Source organism: Culex quinquefasciatus, chromosome 1 (genome assembly GCF_015732765.1).
Source record: "Culex quinquefasciatus strain JHB chromosome 1, VPISU_Cqui_1.0_pri_paternal, whole genome shotgun sequence".
Classification (NCBI taxonomy): Eukaryota; Metazoa; Arthropoda; class Insecta; order Diptera; family Culicidae; genus Culex; species Culex quinquefasciatus.
The window spans coordinates 22,282,339-22,305,729 of NC_051861.1; the positions used below are offsets into that span (position 1 = coordinate 22,282,339).

The 23,391-nt window shown below is 40.1% G+C and overlaps 2 protein-coding genes across 4 annotated transcripts; both read left to right on the forward strand.

Moving 5' to 3' along the window:
* Positions 1-4,303: 4,303 nt before the first annotated feature.
* Positions 4,304-6,132, forward strand: LOC6035536 (opsin-1). Its single transcript, XM_001845645.2, has 2 exons — positions 4,304-5,584; positions 5,647-6,132. The coding sequence occupies exons 1-2, from the start codon at positions 4,877-4,879 to the stop codon at positions 6,061-6,063; spliced, it is 1,125 nt and encodes a 374-aa protein (XP_001845697.1). The 5' UTR covers positions 4,304-4,876; the 3' UTR covers positions 6,064-6,132.
* A 3,870-nt stretch (positions 6,133-10,002) lies between these two features.
* Positions 10,003-14,390, forward strand: LOC6035537 (protein UBASH3A homolog). Of its 3 annotated transcripts, XM_038254873.1 has the most exons (7): positions 10,003-10,398; positions 10,587-11,023; positions 11,185-11,283; positions 11,563-12,078; positions 12,213-12,552; positions 12,611-13,017; positions 13,081-14,390. In XM_038254873.1, the coding sequence occupies exons 1-7, from the start codon at positions 10,292-10,294 to the stop codon at positions 13,317-13,319; spliced, it is 2,145 nt and encodes a 714-aa protein (XP_038110801.1). In that variant the 5' UTR covers positions 10,003-10,291; the 3' UTR covers positions 13,320-14,390. The 3 variants fall into 3 exon arrangements, with proteins under 3 accessions (XP_038110801.1, XP_038110805.1, XP_038110810.1); XM_038254877.1 differs by lacking the exon at positions 11,185-11,283; XM_038254882.1 differs by lacking the exon at positions 11,185-11,283 and having other exon boundaries at positions 11,575-12,078.
* The last annotated feature ends 9,001 nt before the right edge of the window (positions 14,391-23,391 follow it).

The following is a 23,391-nucleotide window of genomic DNA, read 5'->3' on the forward strand; positions in this document are numbered from 1 at the left end:
TTCTCCAGGTTGAAAGCAATAACATCTCAATGAAGCACATTCAACATTCATATAGTTCACAGCAGTCTTGTCACCACAGCCATGCCGCTGTTGTGCGACAAGTTAATTGCAAAGTTATTCAACTTTTGCTAAAAAAAAAAAACTTAGTGACGTACATTAATACTCAGCACCGCAGTTCCTGTCAGCTTATTTCAAATGTCCTCAATCCCTAACCACCGCTGAGTGATCTAACGAAGAAAAGTATTGTTTCAATCTGATTTTGTATACTGAAAATATTTAAAAAAAATATTTTGAGGCGTATTTTTGTTCAATACTGAATGTTATAACTTTAACAATGAACACCTGCATTATAATCGTTTTTTTTTTATATTTTGATCAACTCAACCTTACTATTTACTAATAATTCCACAACACTTAACAAAAGTCAACAATATTATTATAACTGATGGAACTCATCAACGACTCTTGGAAGTATAAAGTTTTCATAAAGCTCACTGCCTACTAGACAGCTCAATCCTGCGACGCGACAACTCAATTACAAAGTTATTCAATTCGTTAAAATACCTAGTGACGTAAATTGCAGTTCCGACGCCCCTCAGCCAACGCTGGTTTGTTTCCACCTGCACCCAAACCGGAGCGAGGAAAAATAACATAAATGTTCCAAATTATGGTCCTACCTCGCCAGGCTTAACCCAAGTGCAAGGCCATAATATGCCCTTGTAAAGAGACCATCCATAAAGCACGTGGACACCTTTGGGGAGGAGGGCTCAGCGATTGTTCAAGCTCCATACAAACTAAGTATTGACAACGAGGGGCAGGGAGTCTCCCGAGAAGGGTCTGAAATTTAAAAAAAGTATTTTAAAGAATTTTATAATTTTTTTAAATAAAAATAGAAAACTCAAAAAGTTTCTTTTTTAGAACTATGAGCATTTATTTAATTATAATGTAAATTAAAAAATGTTATTTTACTGACCTAATAAAATTGTTGTTTTTTATCACAAACCTGTGATTTTTTTCTGCAAACCCTTATAGTATCGGTGTGCCTAACAACTAATTTCCCAAATAGTGAAAATATTGTGGTATTGTTCGCTATATCACATTTAACTTATACTATATGGGGAATTAGTTGTGAGGCACACTGATTTATTCGGGAAGGCATAAGTTACCATTTAACAATAAATTGAGTGACATTTTCTATACGTAGTACATATCCATCTCGGCTTAAGAGTTCCTGTCCAATGCTTGAAAGACCAGCATAAGTGTTGTATAACAACATATTTGTTGTCGTACTAAAGAAATATTAAAAAAAAACATGTCTTTTCACGGAATTCTTCATGTAAACTAATGTCAAAAACATAAACAATGACTTTTAAACCCCGCCGTTTGGCATACAGATTTTTAAAACCCGCCAAACAAATCGCAGCACACTGGGGGTTGCTGGGGGAAAAATTTGGAAAAGTCCTTGTCAAAAATGTTTTGTTTTCTTTTGAAACGGTGGGGTTTTTTGGGGTCCGGTTTTAAACTGGACCGGATTAAGCCTGAGCAAACTGGCCAACTGTCTTTGTGAATCCCAATCTGCGATACTTCATCATGGTGAATGGCTCAAAAAATTAATTTTGAGGTTCCGGATACACATCGGATGCGGATGATGAGAAGTGAAGTGATGCTTTCGACGGACGGAGGAGTGGAAACGAAGCAAATATTCATCATTTTTTTCAAAGTAAACCTGAAGCGCCCAGCTGAAGAAGACTTATTATGTATAATTTGTGTAAATTATGTGTACCTAAATTTATAAATTTGCAAGTGAAATAAATATGTTTATAAGGGAGTGAATCTTGTCGTAAGAATGTGTTTAAATTGGAAATTGTATCGTATTTGATCAACCGTATTTTTATTTGTCAAAAATATGTAATAAATAAAGGTTAGATTCGTAAAAAAAAACAAAACAAATTAAAGCCACGAACATTGCAAAGTTGTGTTTTTTCTCTTCCTTAGATTGTCTTAAGCACTTTTTTTTGTCATTCATTTTTAACTCAAATCAAGACATCAAATAAATTAGCAATTGCCTTCCTCTAGAATCTTCCCGTTTCCTTTGCATTGCTACTTGCTACTTCAGGGCAACAGATACGGTAATCAAACAAGTCAAAAGGAAAAAGAGTTTATTGTCTTTCTCTACATTTCTTAGCAATCCAATACCCAAACAAAATTGCCGTTATGTTTTCTTATGAAACGGGGTGCAAACGAATTGCGAACACAAATAAATAAATTTAAGAACATTTAACATTTCACATGTTTCACAGACTCTGAAAATAACTTGGCCACTTTCCCCGGCTTAATCTGGTCCTGTTTTAAACTGGACCCCAAAAAACACCACCGTTTCAAAAGAAAACAGAAAAGTTTTGACAAGGATTTTCCCCAGCAACCCCCAGTGTGCTGCGATTTGTTTGGCGGGTTTTAAAAATCATGCATGTCAAACGGCGGGGTTTAAAAGTCATTGTTTATGTTTTTGACATAAGTTTACATGAAGAATAAAAAACAAACAATTTATAAAAAAAAGTATACGATTTTTACCTGTCAAATTTTAAATTATGTATGAATATACTCAAAAAGACAAATTTCTGCAAACAATATTAAATAAAACGTGTGATTTTTCTATTTTTTGATTTGCAGAAATTAAACATACACATAAAAATAAATAAAACAAATTCTGACACTGTTCAATATATCGAAGGTACCTAAGAAAAAAAATGGCGTTTAGCCATAGAATGTTTCAATATTTGTATGAAACGAAAAAATATTTTTTGAATCTTTGAGGCAATTATGAATATTGTGTCAAATGTATGTCCCTGGAATCAGACCAATAATGAGGAGAAGAGCTGAGTGGTTATAAATTTTTTGAAATATTTTTAAGAGATAAGAAAATTGCTGAAAAGCTTCATTTTTTACATTGAAAATCGGTCCAATCGGTGACAAAAAATTAAACAAATTATGTATTATTATTCTGTTGAAAGTAAAAAAACAAATCATCTTTAAAAGTTCTGTGCTTACTAAATGATTACTGCCATTGCCTAGGACAGTTGAAAACGCGATTGTTGCGCAAACCCAAACCCAATTACATGTTATTCTTTATGTAAACTTATGTCAAAAACATAAACAATGACTTTTAAATACCGCCGTTTGACATGCATGATTTATAAAACCCGCCAAACAAATCGCAGCACACTGGGGGTTGCTGGGGGAAAAACGTTAAAGTCTTTGTCAAAAATTTTCTGTTTTCATTTGCAACGGTGGTGTTTTTTCGGGGTCCGGAGAAAACAGGCCAAGTTATTCTAGGAATCCAAATCCCTAGTTCCGTCAATTCATTTTAGAGTGTTGAAATGTCCTTTAGTTGTCCTGGATGTTAAACACATGAAACAAAAAATGTTTTTAAATATATTTATTTGTGTTGGTAAAATTCTCGGCACTCTTATGAAACGGAAAACGTAATGGCAATTCTGGTTGGGAGTTTGGGTTGCTGAAAAATGTTGAAGAAACCTTGTTTGCTTCCTTTTATTCTTTTCCTGGAGTGAATGATTACAATGCAGCGGAAAGGGGGGGGTTTTAGAAGAAAGGAAGTTGCTATCTTGCTTATTGTTTTGATTTAAGCGAAAAATGAATGACGAAAAACAAAAATAAAAGTCCTTTAGACAAGCTAAGGAAAAGAAATAACACAACTGTTTTCTTTGTTTATTTCATGTTGTATCCTTAACCTTTATTTATTTTATATTTAATAATTTTCTACGATATGGCTAATCAAATTCGATACAATTTTGGATTTAATCACACTCTTCAACAACAAGATCCATCCCCTTAAAAACATATTTATTTCCTTTGAAAATTTGTAAATTACACATAAAAACAAATAACACATGATTAGTCTTCTGCTTCAGCTTCACATAAAACATTCTGACGAACATAACATTCATTTCCACTCCACGATCTGCCGGAAGCGGTTGATCATCCGATCTGCATTCGGAACCGCAAAATCCTTTTTTAGTTTTCTCCGGATAATCCGTCCTGATATAAAACTGGACTCCAAAAAACACCACCCTTGCAAATGAAAACAGAAAATTTTTGACAAGGACTTTTACGTTTCCCCCCCAGAAACCCCCAGTGTGCTGCGATTTGTTTGGCGGGTTTCATAAATCATGCATGTCAAACGGCGGTATTTAAAAGTCATTGTTTATGTTTTTGACATAAGTTTACATAAAGAATTCTACCCGTAGTGACGTAAATTTAAACAAATTGCCACATCCTTCGGAAGTATCAACTTTCAACTTTAAAATTCGGTCAACACAAAACTGCTTGTTGCTTCCGAACCTTGAAATTTACGAATGTCTCGCTACGCCGAAGGTTGAGGTACGCGCGAGTTATTTAATACCGCACCGAAAAAGGGATTTGCTAAGTACGCAAAAGTTCGAGTTATGAATATCTGTTGCTGTTCCGCTTTCTCTATGTCATTGTTCCACTTCCTCTGAGCGATTCATATTAGCGGGATCATTGGCAGGTGATGGACAACGACGCGGAGGAGGTGTCAAGTGTCCCGGCGGCAAAATTCACGGCAGCACCCTGGCAAAGAGGATTATCACTGCGTTAATAATTATCCTACCGCAATGTGTAACCCATCCAAGCGAGACCTAGAAACGCGTTTGTTCGGAGAAATTCTAATCGAATTAGGCGGAAGGAACGCCATAAATATGGACGACTCCGTTCATTGTTGAGCAAGTTCCAGCCAGGACCTGCCAGAACCAACAGTTAGTGACTAAGGGTGTTTGTCCGGAGTACCACAAGAGTGTAATAGTTGTGTGGTGCTAGCGTTCAGAAAACAACAGTTAGAATGTCGTACTACGGTCCACCACCCAGCATCTGGGGCCATCCGATCAGCAACATGACCGTTGTTGATAAGGTTCCCCCGGAGATCCTGCATTTGGTGGACCCTCACTGGTATCAGTTCCCACCGATGAACCCGTTGTGGCACTCGATCATTGGATTCGCGATCTTCGTGCTTGGTATCATATCGGTCATCGGCAACGGAATGGTCATCTACATCTTCTCGACGGCCAAGGGCCTACGAACACCGTCCAATCTGTTCGTGGTGAACCTTGCCATGTCTGACTTCCTGATGATGATGACCAACGCGTTCACCATGGTATACAACTGTTGGTACGAGACCTGGCAGCTGGGAGTGCTTATGTGCGATCTTTACGCCTTTACTGGATCCTTATTCGGATGTTGCTCGATCTGGACTATGACGATGATCGCCCTGGACCGATACAACGTCATCGTGAAAGGTTTGGCCGGTAAACCGCTGACCAACTCCGGGGCAGTTCTACGCATCCTCGTCTGCTGGACGATCGGAGTAGTCTGGGGAATTCTGCCGATGCTGGGCTGGAATCGATACGTTCCAGAAGGAAACATGACCGCGTGTGGAACAGATTACCTAACCGAAGATTGGTTCCACAAGTCCTACATCCTTGCCTACTCCTTCTTCGTCTACTACGTTCCCCTGTTCACGATCATCTACTCGTACGTCTACATCGTTAAGGTAAGTCCCAACAACCCCAAACCCACAACCCTGACTATAGCAAAATATTAACCCACAAACAGGCCGTTTCCGAGCACGAGAAGAGCATGCGAGACCAGGCCAAACGGATGAACATGCAATCGCTGCGACAGGGAGATGACGGCAAGGCCGCCGAAATGAAGCTGGCCAAGATCGCACTCGTTACGATCTCGCTTTGGTTCATGGCCTGGACACCGTACACCATCATCAACTATACCGGTGTGTTCAAGACGGCCAACATCTCACCCCTGGCCACGATTTGGGGTTCGGTCTTTGCCAAAGCAAACGCCGTCTACAACCCGATCGTGTACGGCATCAGTCATCCCAAGTATCGGGCGGCGCTGTACAAACGGTTCCCGTCACTGTCCTGCCAGGATGTGGTCGCCGCCGACGACAAGTCTCTCGCCTCGGAAGCATCGGCCGTTACTACGTCTAATTCCGGCGATACGGCGAGTGCTTAGAATGATAAAAGTAGCCTAAACCCATTGACCTGTAACATCCTGACGAAATAGAGTGTATAAAGTTGTAAAGCATTACCACTTCATTGTTTAAATTATGTTGGAAAGAAACTCCACGAAAAAGAGAATCCTTGTTGCTAACCTTTTGAACCATTTATTGACCTGCTATTAGAGGGTGACGATTCTCGAGATTTTCAATTTCCCGGGAATCGAGAGTTGAATAATAACGACTAGTTGATAAATAACGACTCAATACAACAATTTAAACTTGTTTTTTTTTCTCCTTAAGAGCGAGTTTTTAACCAGTGTGTAACAGGTCGTATCAAGGTGCTCCGATTTGGATGAAACTTTCAGCGTTTGTTTGTCTATTCATGAGATGAACTAATGCCAAATATGAGCCCTCTAAGATAAAGGGGAGTGGGGTAAAACGGGCATTGAAGTTTGAGGTCTAAAAAACAGGAAAAATCATAAAATAGTTCGCAATTCCGTAAAACTTCATCAATTCCAACTCTCTTAGATGCATTTGAAAGGTCTTTTTAAGCCAGAGGTGACCATAGCATGGCCCGCGGGCCAAACGTGGCCCTGAAGTGATTTTTTGTGGCCCGCGGACCCTTTTTTGATTCTGGGTTCGAATCCCATCTGCTGCAACCTTCCATCGGATGAGGAAGTAAAATGTCGGTCCCGGCCTAGGTTGTCATTCCAGGCGTAGTAGTTGTCTCCATGCCATAAGTACAAACAACACACTAAACCAAACCTACTCCGGTGGAATCGCTGGCGGCGGTTGGACTCGCAATCCAAAGGTCGTCAGTTCAAACACTGGGGTGGAAGGTTCCTTGGAGTAGAAAGAGGTTTGGGTGCTCTCCCCATTCAAGCCTTCGGACTCCTAGGTTCGAGCAGAAACTTGCAATAGAGACCACAAAAGACCCGGGGGTCGTTAATGTGGATGGTTTTTTTTTTAATTTTGAATGATCATTGAAAAAGGCCCGTTGACCACAGGTTAAGTGATTTATGCTGTTCAAAGTTAATCTATTTTTTAGTTAGTAAAAATTAATGATGTATTAATATTTGGATCCCCATTTTACGACATCAATATTTTGTTCAATAATATTAATAATCAAAACAATTTCAAACGTTTCTATGTGAGAGAAACTAGAAAATATCGTCAAAACCTTCATCAACAATTTTTGCCTTCCTCACTTTAAGGAAAGGCTATAAAATCACTCGAAAAATGAACTTCTCAATTAGACCTCCTAGACCCACCTTCATGTATACCTATCGACTCAGAATCACATCGTCACCATCGTGCTAACTTGTCGTACGTGCATTTTGGGCCAAATTCAGTTAAGAACGCCATTTTGTGCAGCTCACAATGCCTCACCTTTTGACCTTCACAGATCCCCAAAATTCGATTTCAATCCTGAGATATTCAACAAAAACCGAAAAAACTCCGTGCATTTTTGTCACTTTACATATGAAAGTAGTTTCAATCTTGTCGTGCTATCTTGTCACTCCATGAAAATTGATGTAAGTGCGACAAAAGGCCAAAGGGATTTCAGGCCAGGAAAGTCAGGATGCGTTTGTCGCACGTACAAGCTAGACTACCGTAAACATTTGTAATTAAAACTCGGGACTCCAGCAACCAACTTCAACCAAACTTTGGGACAATGCACAGAATGGTGAGCCAAACAAAACGTGTTTGCTATTGTTTACATTGCGTGCTTTCGGATTTGTTTATTCAAGGTCAAACATTAAAACGCGTTTTTCTCGGAACGTCAAAATGGCGGGTGCGACAAGATAGCACGACGACGTTGACATTCTGAGCAAATGTCTGTGTGTGTGTGGTGGGATGTTGATAAAAAAATTGCACTGGATTATCTCGGCACTGGCTGAACCGATTTTGTCCGTTATGGCGTCATTCGATCCGTCTAGGGGTCCCATAAATCGCTATTAAAAATTATGCAGTTTAGTTAAGTAATTCAAAAGTTAAGCTGAAAAAAGGATTTTAACAAAAGTTATTTTTATTGGAAATAATGATTACAATATTAGAATAATATATTACATATATTGATCACATTACATGCCACCATTTTCGAAATATACAAAATATGATAATGAAATTAAAAATATATTCAACTATTTTTTTTATTTCTTAAGGCCGTTGCAAATATTTTTCACAGTTTATGTCGCCCCCCCCCCCCCTTCGAAGTTGGCCTGAAAAATCAGGAGGCAAAAAAAAATATTTTGTCGAAAAACTTCAAAATTTTAATGAAAATTAAAGTTCAACCAACTGAAAACCAGTTAAAATGCATTTTCCCGCGATTATAATCATATTTAGCATGTTTGAACTCCTTTGAAAACATTTTAAATTTTCATAAAATACCAATGTACAGTCCAAAAAAAAATTTTTTTTGGGGAGGTCAAAAGATAGGTTTTCTCATAGGTTTACGATTTTTCAAAATACATAAAAATAGTTACGTTAAAAATTCTTAGTTTAAATTCCGGGGTGACTTTGAAAGTTATAACTTTTCTTTTAACAATCAGATTTAAGGTGATCAAATTACATTTTTACGTCAAATTTACCATCACTAAGGAGGCTGATAGGGGAGAGTGGGGAGACTTGATCCCCGGGGACACTTGATCCCAAGCCTGTATCTCGTCAGCATGTGGGTAAAACAATTAGCTTTATTCTAGAAAGTTGTGCGAAATTAACTAAAACTCATTGTAGAAAACAAAGAAAAAAATTAAAAAATGTTTAGATTCAGTTACACACATTTTTCTAAAACGAGCTGCAAAAAACTTCCAAGAGATTTTTTTTTCTTTGTATTGATATGTATAGAAAATACTCAAAAATTATTTAAAAAAATATTTTTTACACATGAATTGTTTGATAAACTTATCAACTCCAAAACCCTTACGCATTTGATGTTAAATTTATCGTCATACTATTTTTACAATCAATTGTTTAAAAAGTGCGTTTAGGAGACTTGATCCCTGCATTTTTACAGTCACTGGAATCAGCCTCAAGATTAATTAATTGAGCTGGGTTTTCATACATAGTTTCCTTTAGTATAGTTGTACATAACTTACTGCAGTTTGAACCATTTTTCAAAAGTTTCGTAAACAAAAATTTGCAGCTTTTGTAAACATGCTTAATTTTGGTCTAAAAAATAATATTTTAAGTTTTTAAATATTTAATATAATAAACTTGTTATATTTTGAACACAAACGTACAGGTTTTATGTGAAATTGCTGTAGCTTATAGAAAATTAAAAGTTTGGATGAATAAGAAACATTTTGCTTAAGATTTCTTCAAAATGTTGAAAGGAGGATCAAGTTACCCCTAACATTTTTAAAATGCCGGTTTAAAATATTTTTTTAAAACGCTTGGCATGATTCGAAGAGTTCATCTGATGAAATATCCTTATTAGCCAAACACAGATGAATGTTTAAGCTTTCAATTCATGCAAAAAGTTTATAGTTTTGTGAGAAATTGACAGAGTTATGTGCGATACAAAAAAAGGGGATCAAGTCTCCCCACTCTCCCCTATAGTAAAAATGTGGACCACGAACATTTTTTTTTTGGCTTCTCTCAATAATAGGTTTTTCGAGACTGATTGTTGTAAATTTGGCGTTGGAAATGTGTTAAGGCTCTGGAAGGCATCACTCCAGAGTAGCCATTTTACGATAAAAAGGTTAAATCGAAGCGAAGAAACTAAAATTAAAATTTCTTGGATCTCGATAGAGTCATGTAATAAGGTTTTGTATGCATCTTTGTATAGCTCACTGTACAAGTCACATGTATCGAAAGAGCAACACAACTCGTCTAGATAATTTTATAATAACACCTGAGTAATATACACTTAACACAAGCTTAGAATAAGCAAAACAAAACTAATACATCCAGAAGACCCATTCTGTATGCGTGTCAAACGTCAAAAAAAACAAAAATAACGTACCCGTACTCCACACCGTAGACAGACAGCCAGCCAGCCGCAGGCAACCGGAGTGTGAAGGAATTATGATAAATACGCAATAATTTTGTTCCCTTTCTGCTACCAACGTCACCGCACTCGAGTGTAATTCAATCCGAAATACCAGATCTCGCCTCGGTTCCGCTAGGATGAGACGCTCCCAACGATAGGAGAACGGAAAAAGGCAACCTCATCAGTTCAGATTTGAACGTCGTGTCGTCTCAGTCGCCGTAGATTTTCCACACTGCGGAGCCGCAGAAATGGCGGCGCTGCCACCGCGTAAAAATCTTACGCCAACGAAAATCTCCAAGCAGCACCTGACGCCGCTGCAGATCCTGCTGCAGATGGGATTCCCGAAGCACCGGGCGTAAGTCTAAAGGGCGCGGGGTGTGGGATCGGTTCATGTTCCGGGTGGACGAATCCTTAGGAAATGCATCAACCAATGCAATCACTTATAAACCGTAGAAGTATTAATAACGATATCTCCAGATATCCAAGTGACTCCGTTGAATGTGTTATACATAGATGACTTCATAACGATACTCATTTTTGCAGCGAGAAGGCGCTGGCCGCCACCGGAAACCGTGGCGTGCAGTTGGCCTCCGACTGGCTGCTGGCACACGTCAACGATCCGTCGCTGGACGAGTGCGCGCCCCGGGAGTACATCCTGTACGCGTGTCCGACGGGATCGTTCCTCCAGCAGCTGGAGAGCTTCTGGGCTGAATCGCGGGAGGTGTGTGGCTGGAACGGAGCCCACAACTTTACGCCCCACATCACGCTGGTGTCGTTCTTCAAGGCGCCGGACGAGTGCGCTCCCCAGCTGTCGAAGGCCTTGAAGGAGCTGATGAATCTGCCAGGAGCGCACATCGATCGGCCCATCGCTCTCGAACTGTACACCAGTCCCAACTTTATGGGCTTCTTCGTGGCCGAAGACGATGCCAACTACTTGAAACGGATAGCTCTGCAGTACGTTAAGGAAGTGTCCCATTCCAGTAAGTGCGCCCTATTGCAATAAGAACTAAACTTTGCATTCATACGATATTTAGACTAATCATTAGTACGGATATATCTAAGGATGGGATTCTATTATCTTTTTCTATTTCCCTATTTCCATGTATTTTTTTTATCGGTCTATCTCACACAAACCATTCAGTAATCAGCGACACCTACGAGCAGTTAGACGCGCTAGTTACCTGTTTTCCATGGTGCGGGGGAGTAACATCAGCTCGTTGCATACCACGTAGCAGCCGATGTAAGCATACACGCTCGACATCCATCCCTACTACGGGTCATCCAGCTGGTGATGGAATCCGGGGTTTATGATTTCGCCGTTAACCGTATTGCGTAGAAAATCCATAGTTGAGTTCTGTTAGTATGATTTATTTTCTTTTACATTTCTCAAAATCAAATCACACGTATTAGAACATTACGTAGTTTTGTTCGGTTTCACTTACTAAGTATTCCCCCCCTAACAAGCTTCCCGACTAATACCGAGCTATTGTATTTTGCCCTGTCTGCGTAACCACCTTAGCGATTTCCCTAGAACCGCACGTCAAGTCGTTGCACCTGACGCTGGCCTACCAGTTTCCGTCGAGCCAGTTCAACGCGCTGAAGCAGCTCGTGGAGGGACTGGACACGTCCTACACCGGCGCCAACTGGGAGCTGCGGCTGTACTCGCGCGATTCCCGACTAGCCACCAAGCAGGTCCACAAAGTGCTGTACCCGCACACGCCTCGCGAGCCGGACGAGCTGGAGCTGCGCATCGGCGACTATATCTACCTCAGCCCGGAAGCGATCCAAAACTCGACCGACGGCTGGGTCGAGGGCATCTCCTGGCTGACCGGTACCAACGGGTACCTGCCGGAGAACTACACCGAACGCACGGCCGAGTCCGACGCGTGGACCATGCACCGAACCGTTCCCCTGTGCGACGTCGTATCGCCCGACCTGGACCCGCCGTCGGACACGGTGGACGGTGCCGCTGGACTGCGGTTCGATCTGCCGGTGGCCAACAGCGAGCACGACGACATCGATTCGCAGGAAACTTGTAAGGATGAGTCTTATATTTTTGCAGAATGCTTGGTCATTGCGAACAGTCACGTCACCTTCGACAGTGATAAGATAACGTTGCTGTCGGAAGAACTACCATAAGAGTGAGACACGTTTTTGCTCTCGTTTCAGTATCGATAGGTCACGCCGAGGGACAACATCAGCAGTTGGTAGAAGACATGCAGCAGCAACCACAAGTGGACGGAAAGATAAAGGACGAAAACGTGCCGGCGGATAAGCTGTACGAGTTGATGAAGAAACGCACTGCCATGTCGGTAATCGGCGATCAGAGTGAGCAGGGTGTTCGGATGACGCAGGAACCGGACGGGGTTATTCCGAAGAGACGGATCTACGTGCTGCGTCACGGCGAACGGATTGACTTCACCTTCGGAACGTGGATTCCATACTGTTTCGACGAGGCAGGCAACTACATTCGGAAGGACTTGAACATGCCAAAGTGTTTACCTCACAGGTAAGAGTTAGATGTTCAGTGAGATTCAAGAAGTGTGTAATGCTTTGGTTCCTTCTAGGAAAAGTACTCTCTGGCAGCGCGATTCTCCACTGACCAACATGGGTCGCTACCAGGCTCGGCTGACCGGGGAAGCAATGAAGGATGCAGGCGTTCAGATCGACCACGTGTACAGCTCGCCATCATTCCGCTGTATTCAGACTACCACGTCGATCCTGGAAGGACTCGGACTCAAAGAGAGCCGCCCAATCAACGTTGAACCGGGACTGTTCGAGTGGATGGCCTGGTACCAGGATGGCCTTCCGGAATGGATGTCCAAAGAAGAACTTAAGGCAGCGGATTACAACATAACCATGGAGTACGAACCGTTATCCAAAGCGGAAGATCTGAAGGGAAAACAGCAGGAGGGACTAGAGGAGTTCTACCAGCGAAACTCGGACGTAACAGAGCATCTTATCAAGAGCACAAGTGAGTATCGAGGAAGTGATACACCAATGGTACACCAAACTAAACAACAATCTCCACTTTCAGCGGGTAACATCCTCATCGTTGGCCACGCGACAACCCTGGATACCTGCACGAGGCACATCGTGGGCGAGAAGCTACGCTCGACGAACGACATGAGCAGGATCATGCAGAAAGTTCCTTACTGTAGCATGGCTGTGATCGAGTCGGCGGACGGTCTCACCGGGTGGCGACTGGTGGAACCTCCGTGCGATCCCATTACCCACACCAATAATAACCGGTTTGATTGGAAGATTCTGACCTGAGACGCTCCCGAGCGATTACATTAATACGTATTCGATGCAATTGGATAGCACTGCTGCAGCAAAGTTCTGCAAAACAACTCTTGTTTTTAACTGCAAAACTCCCATCGCTAAACTAAAGGAACTTCATTAAAATAAATGCGTATGCAACAGTTTATATAGTTATATACACAACTATTTATATTATGGCGTAAACAAATACTCAAATATATATATATTACTTATTAAAACTATTTAGGCAAGCTTTAAAAGTGTACTTTACTCTTGTATTTGCATATTTTGCAACGTATATATGTTGATATCGCTTACAAGTTTGGACGCTTACACTGGCAATACAAGAACAATAACAAACAAACAAACAACAAAAAGATTTACACTAAACACGCATGAAATAACACTTGTTACATCATCCAAATTAGCTCGCGACAGAAAAAAATATATCTCGAACGTCTATGTAATCGTTGTTCGATTTTAATTCTAACATTTTAACTATGTGTAACATTTTGCTTAAACAATTTTTATTTCGCAGGATATCAAAACAGTTCATGAAAATTATTCAATCAGTTAAAAAATGATGTTATTCTCAAAACAATAACAAACAATTTGTTCGACGTTATTTAACGTAGAAAGCAGAAGGAACTAGCTGTCCAATATAGCATAAAATTACCCAAAAGCTCTTCCCACGCAACCGGTTGCGGCTATTACCCGCAAGATGTCTCCACTAACCATTTTTGTACACACATCTCTAATCCGTATTGTTACCAAAGCCCAATAATATCGCAACCCACAATATATTCAATAGATTACAACTCCGTAAACGTTTTCATAATTATAAAATAAAAAAGTTTCAGTAATTGTTATAATTGAATGTGTTTACAGGACGTATAATAAGTAACCAAGTTCGAAACTGTCTCTCTCTCTCACACACGATGTTCCACATAACGAAGATTTGTTTAGTTTTACGTAGCCAAATCAGGAAGCTCATCATCAAATTACAAATATTTGACCATTTGGAAACAGACACACACAAAACAACTAAAAGGCGAAATAAAGCATTCCCCCTCACACCTCGAATTGATTTTGTTCAGTGGTTTCTCTTTGTCCCAGCCATCGACCTGATAAGATAATGATTGACACTTACTACTAGTCAGTCGGTCGAGCCGGCCACATGGAAACTACCATGACTATCTCGGGACGTGCACGTATGTGCGAAAAAAAAAATGGTTAGAATTGCCCTTGAACTCGATTCTACAGATTGTGCTTGTTGGAAATTGAACAAGTTAAAAAGTTGGTTTTTGACGGATTTTCAAAGTCCAACCTCACGGAATTGTTATCCGGCTTCGGTTGACACCGGGCACTACGTTTGGTTAACCTCAAAATTTCAAATAATTTTTTTTGAGAAAAATACCTTTCAGCATTCGTCAACAAATGCCCATCAGATTGCCAGACACTATTTTCATCAAATTGAAGAATACTAGCCAGGCCTATTGTGTAGAGTTAACCGGGAAACTGATTCGTTGAAGTGGCATGAAAAGCCTAGAAAAAAAGTTTTTTTATTTGTTAAAAATAATTCAGTAACTTTTTCAAATTATTTTAATCACAGCATCAGATTCATGTTTAATCAATGTCCAACTTGTTAAAATATCAATTTTAAGAGGCACTCACGAGCTCATTCTTGTAGTGGTTAGTAGTAATGCCAACACTTTGTTCCCGCTTACAACTGTCTCTTTCTATTAGTATATGTCTATCGCAGATGGCTTATCACGAACCAGCAACAAACGGCCAGACTTGTACCACGATAAAACCATGAAATCATACCACTCTGCCATGTCGCAATTTGTCGCAGAAATAATGGTTGTCTGATAGCGTATCGCAACCATTTGCGACGTGGTAATAATGATAACACCATCCATCAACCAGCCCAGCCAGTCAACAAAGAGCTTGGTCATGTTTGCCCGGAGAATAACCACTTTTTCCGCCATTTTTTTTTTTTTTTTTTCAATGTGCTAAGTGAATGACTTTCATCCGCCGGCGGATGGTTTTTTGTGGTTGACAAATATTCGATTATTCGATTTTCCCAAAACTAACAGGATTTATCCAGTTGGTTCAATGATCTCATATTTGATTCAGACAAATCCATTAGAAAAATTGACGTAAATTTACTCAGGTGGTAAACACTCGATGAAAGTGGTTCTTTTCCATGCAGTATTCAAATGTCAAACACGTGTAAAAACTAGAGAGTTGATTGTGCGCTAAAATATGATAATTTAGCAGAAAGAGGATTTTGTTAATATCGGCCGCCTCGAATTATTATTTTGTAACCATTTTTGAACTGGTGGAGTAAACAATCAATGATGCCCTAGTGATTGAGCTTTTAGCACCTTCATATTATATGACACGTTTTGTAACCCATATGATAAAAAATAATAATTAAATATATTGACACAAGCTCTTCCCGACAACCTTCGTCATGCCCTTTTTTGGTTTTCTGACGTTTCTTGCTTGTTTGATAATTCAGCCTCCTGTGATCAAAATTTGATTTAACGCAGCATTTCCCATACAATCTGCAGATTTTCCGGAATCGGTTCCAGAGTGACCAAAGTTGTCACTGTTTGGCGTAAGAACCTTCCTTGGACTTTTACGAACCTAACGCAACAAAAAGCACCTCGACACGACGCTCCGTATTGAAGTGATTCGCGTTCGAACAAAACCGTCGAAATCTATATATAAAAAAAAATTTCGACGGTTTTGTTCGAACGCGAATCAGTTCAACTTTTTGTTGCGTTGGGTTCGTAAAAGTCCAAGGAAGGTTCTTACGCCAAAAAAATGACAACTTTGGCCACTCTGGAACCGATTCCGGAAAATCTGCAGATTATATGGGAAAAGCTGCGTTAAATCAAATTTTTATCACAGGAGGCTGAATTAGCAAACAAGCATGAAACGTCATTAACCAAAAAAGGGCAGGACGAAGTTTGCCGGGAAGAGCTTGTTTTATATATATATATATATATATATATATATATATATATATATATATATATATATATATATATATATATATATATATATATATATATATATATATATATATATATAGTAGATTACTGACTCACTTACGGTAACATTGAATGACGTATTGTTCCATGATTTGAATCAACAAAATAATGTTGCATAGAAAAACAACCAGTAATGACATTAATTAATTTTAAATATTTGGTCTATAACTTTATCTCATTTCGAGTTTCGTAAACCATTTTATCAAAATTAAATCCAAGAAACAAATGGAATACAACGATCATATTTTTTCCTAATTTTGGATAAAGTTTTAGCGATCTGGTCTGAAACCTTAACAATTGAATCGGGTAAACAATTTAAACTCGACAGTGTCTTGCGAACCTTCGTGGTGAACGGACACTAGAGCTGCGGTATTTTTCACTACCTAAACTCAGAGTTATTTCAAAACAAAATTCACAGTCTTTTAGTCTTTTTAAAGACTACCTGAGTTATTTTCCAAAATTCTAAACAGTCTTTTCAAGACTAACCCCACCTGAAATTTTGTTGTATTTTACAAACGAAGCCATCTTTTTAAGAGAACTTTGCTTGCAAAATGCGTCAAAACAAAGGTAAACGCAAATCTTCCGAAGATTTGGTCGTTACGTCGGTGAAGCGTTTGAACGCTAAACCGGCTAACGGAAACAGAAAAAGAAAACAGCCTCTTCTGAGGTCTGATTCTGATTCTGAATGTGAGGTCAATCCTCCAATTCCATTGACAAACAGTTGGTTATTTGAAAAACCACAAACACAATTTCTACACGTATGAGACCAAGAATGCTCGGCCATTCAAGGCGGTCTTGAAAGGTCTCTCCAACGACTTGTCGGTGGATGAGATCAAAAACGAACTTAAGGTGTTGCTTGGCTTTGCCCCATCCCAAGTAATACCAATGAAGAAAAAATCAAACGGGAATATTTCTCGCTTTGGTTTGACTTCACAATTTTATCTGATTCATTTCAACAGAAATGAAATCAACAATTTGAAACTTTTGGACAAAGTTCAGTTTTTGTTCCATGTACGGGTAAAGTGGGAGCATTTTAAGAAACATGGCGGTAATGGCCAGAATCTGACCCAGTGCCGGCGTTGCCAGGCATTCGGTCACGGTACTGATCATTGCGCCATGGTTCCAAAATGCATGGTTTGCGGGGATTCTTCTCACGACAAGGACAATTGTCCCGTGAAAAAGTCACCCAATTTAAATGTGCAAATTGTGGTGGAAATCACAAATCAAATTTCTGGGATTGCCCCATCAGAAAAAGGTTTTGGATTCTCGTGCTAAGCATCAGCCGAAATCCAAACCGAAATTTTCTCAAAGTCAGGTTGTACCTGCATCTTTAAATCAAACGTTCGTGCTGTCTCACTCGAACAATGCTAGAAATACCCCTACCGTGGAAAAGTTAGGTAACAACAATGGCATTTCTTATGCTAACGTCGTTTCGGGTTCATCCACGAATTTTAAATCCTCTACCAATCTTTCTGAAATTGGGCAGGTACCTCAAATCTCATTTGAAAATTTTTCTGCTGGCAACGCTTTGGGATCTTCTGATCTCGGCGATGTTACGTTTGAAAAATGACTTTTTGCAAAACTCACTGTTTGGTTTGATTCAAACAATGAGTAATGCTACATCCATGATGGAAGCAATCCAGATTGGATTAAAATTTGCGAATGATGTTGTTCTTACCCTGAAGTTTAATCATGGATCTAAGTAATTCCATCAATATTATGAATTTTAATGCTCGCTCTTTAAAAGCGAAAGAAAATGAATTTTTCAACTTTTTACGAGTTCATAACGTGCATGTTGCTGTTATAACCGAAACATTTTTAAAAACTGGCACTTATTTGAAAAGTGATCCAGATTATAAAGTTATAACTAATAACCGAATGAATCGAAATGGCGGTGGAGTTGCAATAGTTATCCACCGTAGTATGACTTATAGCACGTTACGTGCACCCAAAGCTAAAGAACGAGGGGATAGTCCTCACGAAAATAAACGTGAGGAAAGTGCTATATTGCGAGAGTAAAGTCCTCTCGCGTGTTCATTCGTTCATTGGAACAGTTCATCCTATGAGTGGCTTATATGGACAAACGACCGCCATTTAGTCACCGAACCATGGTGGCCCATACGGCAAAGGCACGGTTCAATATGCCGAAGGTCTTGGGTTCGAGTCTCGGTACCGGTACTTTTTTTTTTTTGATGGATGAACTTTTTTGGAAAATGAACCATGAGTAAAGTACTCTCGGTAATTTCGGGATTTATCCTCTCCGTCCGCACACAGTACCATTTTACTACCGAATCGTGCTCTTTATCCTCTCGTATGCCGATGCCCAGTTCTGGGTGTGACTTTAAGTTAAAAGTTATTGAAAGTTTGGGCATTGAACTTGAAACTTCTTTTGGGAAAATTATGATTGCAGCTGCATATTTGCCATTCCAATGCACTGGGGAAAATAAAAATTATTTCAAAGGGGATTTGAATAAACTTACTCGGCATAGATCTCGATTTTTGATCATCGGTGATTTTAATGCCAAACACCAATCTTGGAATAATTCAAAAGTAAATTCCAACGGTAAAATTCTATTCAGAGATTGCACTTCTGGTCTTTATTCGGTTTTATACCCGAATGGGCCAACTTGCTTTTCTTCTGTTAGAAATCCATCAACAATTGATTTGGTGTTGACAAATCAAAGTCAGTATTGTGGTCCTTTAGTGACTCATGCTGATTTTGATTCTGATCATCTTCCAGTAACTTTTTCACTTTCTCATGAAGCAGTTACCAGACCCAATAGTTCTGTGTTTAATTACCACAAAGCTAATTGGGACAGGTATCAGCATCATATTGAGAATAATTTAAATCATGATTTTGTTTTAGAAACCAAAGCTGATATTGATTCAGCCTTGGAATCTTTAACTAATGCAATTTTGGATGCTAGGAATATTGCTATTCCTAAAGTCCAAGTCAAATTTGATTCTCCCATTATTGATGACGATCTTCAGCTTCTGATTCGTCTGAAAAATGTTCGCCGAAGACAGTATCAACGTTCTCGTGATCCTGCACTGAAGCGAATTCAAAAAGATTTGCAAAAGGTTATTGACCACAGATTCACTCTCCTGCGAAATGAAAAGCAGAGAGAAGTCAAATGAGAGAGTACACTGGCTATTTATTTTTGACCCCGTAACGCGGTACACGCGGTACACATCTCAACATTCTGGAAAAAAAAATCGGGTTGCTTAATTTTTGTTCAGTGGAGACATGAGGCGTTACTTTTTTTGACTGACATTTCTAGCTGTCAAAATTTTTCACTGTTTTGAAATTCACGAGCTGCTAGAAAGCTACCCTACGTGTCGACCTTTTTATCAGTTCTAAACAACTTACTCCCAACCAGCACCTGCACCAGCCGGATCTTAATCACCATGTGCAATTCCGCATTCAGGATCGTGTGGCCAGCACGTAAGGAGGATGTCCCTGAACTTCTGATAGTGCTCTGCCAACTGAACATCGAGTCTAGGAATCGACTCCAGATTTTGCAGTCCACGGTTCGACCCAAGCTCATGTACGAACCGGCTCGCCGCTACTTGGTGTTTTTTCAGATGGAATCTGCACCGTTGGCCACACTATTCCAATGAGCAAGTCGAACATGAAAGAAGGTGTTAATATGGCATGACATTCTCTAGCTGTACTGGTCAAATTACAAAAATAACAACAAATAAACGATCTTTGTGGGAAGATTTTCTGGCTGCGTGCAATCATAAGCGAGATTCCAGTTTTATTGGCGATTATTGGTGACTGGTAGATAGAGGATTCCCACATTGACTGGGCAGCCCGCCGGCGGTTCGCTGGCGGACCGCCAAACCGCTCTGGCGATCCGCCAGCGTTTGAGTTGGTGGACCACGGGCGACCTGCTGGCGGATAAAATTTGCAACAATTTGGCGCACGATCAGTTTTTTTATCGTGACGTTGGTCCGCCAGCGACTCGCCCCGGGGTTGCCCAGGTTTGCCTTGAAATGTTTCACCCGCCGTTCATCCGCCCCACATACGCCGTTTTGTATGGTTCAACCGCCCCTATAGGATGGTCCGCCGCGGGTCGCCCCCGATCCGCCCCCTATATAAAGTTCATCCGCCCAAAAAGCCCCAACCGCCTTGGCTCGCCCTTGATGCGCCTTGCATATACGGTACAGCCACCCCTGTAGGTTGGTTCGCCAGCGAGTCGCCTTTGATACGCCCCCCATATAAAATTCATCCGCCCAAAAAGCCCCAACCGCCTTGGCTCGCCCTTGATGCGCCTTTCATATACGGTACAGCCGCCCCTGTAGGTTGGTTCGCCAGCGGGTCGCCCTTGATACGCCCCCCATATAAAATTCATCCGCCCAAAAAGCCCCAACCGCCTTGGCTCGCCCTTGATGCGCCTTTCATATACGGTACAGCCGCCCCTGTAGGTTGGTTCGCCAGCGAGTCGCCTTTGATACGCCCCCCATATAAAATTCATCCGCCCAAAAAGCCCCAACTGCCTTGGCTCGCCCTTGATGCGCCTTTCATATACGGTACAGCCGCCCCTGTAAGATGATCCGCCAGCGGGTCGCCCCGATCCGCCCCCTTTATAAAGTTCATCCGCCCAAAAGCCCCAACCGCCTTGGCTCGCCCTTGATGCGCCTTTCATATACGGTACAGCCGCCCCTGTAAGATGGTCCGCCAGCGGGTCGCCCCCGATCCGCCCCCTATATAAAGTTCATCCGCCCAAAATGCCCCAACCGCCTTGGCTCGCCCTCGATTCGCCATTCACACATATTTCATCTGCCCAAGCAGAATACCCGTTCAGGTTCCTTCAGGATTCTGATAGTGTTTTTTCAAGTTCATCTAAAACGGAAAAAACACAAAGTGCCTTATATAGAAATGCAGATCTTTGTAGATTCTTGTGTGCTGAAATTTAGAAATAAAGCAAAAATATGAAAAAAAAACATAATTTTCAACATAATTTTGTTCTCAATACATCTTACGTGCGTTGTTAGTTCACTGAGGTGAAATGATGAAAAAAATAAAGAAACAAAATAATATATTGATAAGCAAACTTGTTGCGAAGATTTTCCATTTCCTGCAAATAAAAATAATTCTTTAACTAATTCTTAAAAGCTAAATTATTTAAAATGTTCATGTATTATTGGTACTTACATATAAATAGGCAACGTATTGAATGTTAACAATTCATACTCTAATCTAATCAAACACAAGCGCAGCTAATCCGAAGAAAGTATCCTAGTAGATTACACCCCATGTTCTTTCTTGTCATTCAATCTATATATATAAAAATTTCGACGGTTTTGTTCGAACGCGAATCAGTTCAATACGGAGCGTCGGATCGAGGTGCTCTTTGTTGCGTTGGGTTCGTATAAGCCCAAGGAAGGTTCTTACGCTAACTAAATGACACTTTGGCCACTCTGGAACCGATTCCGGAAAAGCTGCAGATTGTATGGGAAAAGTTACGTAAAATCAAATTTTGATCACAGGATGCTGAATAATCAAACAAGCATGAAACGTTAGGAAACCAAAAAAGGGCAGGACGAAGTTTGCCGGGAAGAGCTTGTTTGATCATATATTGTATGGGGGAATGGTAGATCTGAATATAAAAATAAATCTTAAATACAAATAAGCAGTAAATTTAAAGATGATTCCGGGAAGCTGCAAAACAAACAACTATAATTAAAAAGACAAATGCTCCAGATGGTTCCATTGCTGAAAGAAAAGGAATAGGATAAGGAAGGATATAAACATTTAAATAAATCATCTAGTGAATAGATAAATGTGGGCATTAAAATTGAAGAAGATTCCCGGAAGCTGGAAGAATGATTATTATTTTTTAAAGACAAATTCTTCAGATGATTCCATTGCTTTTTCAGTAACTGTCGTTAGTCCATGAAATTTGATCATATATGGTATGGAGGAATGGTAGAAAAAAGGACAAGGAATAGGAATGATATAAACATTCAAATAAATCAAATGAAGAATAGATAAATACATATAAGCAGTTCATTTATAAATGATCCAGGAAGCTGTAAAAAAATTAAACAAAATTTTAAATGATATTGTTGCCGCTGAAATGATAATTGAAAATAATTGAAATTACTTCCTACCCATGTCCTGCATCATGCACACCTAAAAACGTCAAACAAAAGAAAGAAAAAATCGCTGCTGCACCACTAATTGCCTCCACTGCTGGCACTGAACCCGAACCTTTGGAGTGTTAACATTCACCCAAAAAACATTAACATTAATTGAGTAAACATTGGCACAAAATCCGCTTTGTAAATGCCACCTCGATACTCTTCAAGAGGTTTCCTGGGAATGATATACTTTTACCAAAATGTACACCAAATTTCCATACAAACATACAAATAAGTACAAATCAAATCATAACAACAATGAAACATATCAAATTCTAAGTATTCCAAACTTGATTCCAAATGTTTGCACATCTGCCAACAATATTTATAAGGGTGTCACATAAATTACACCAACAATAACGATTATTCTTGCAAAACAACCTTCAATCACTATTTCAAACGCACTTTCAACTGTTTGTTTACATAAGTAAACAATCTAAACAACACAACACTTCTCCCAACACAAACTTAACAACGAAAATCAGCAGCCGCCGATTAAATAACAACACCCACCGAAGCTCGTTGAAAACTGACTGAAATGTCAAATTCGAAATAAATTCCTTCAGATGCAAACCGCCACGGCAATCAGCCTTTGGCTCGCCGCGGCGATTGAGGGGCGAACGATATTGAAACATTTCAGCGATCAGTTTGAACCGCCCAGGCGATGCGCCCATGGCACGCCAAGGCGGATGGAGGGCGGACGAAATTGAAAAATTTCAAATGTCAAATTTCAACCGCCCAGGCGGCCCGCCCTCGGTCCGCCAGGGCGGTTCTAGGGCGGACCACACGATCAGTAACGGCCGCCGATGCATAACGTCCGCACTGAGTTAATGTGGGTTATATCGTAATTTTCATAAGTTGAAGGCGAT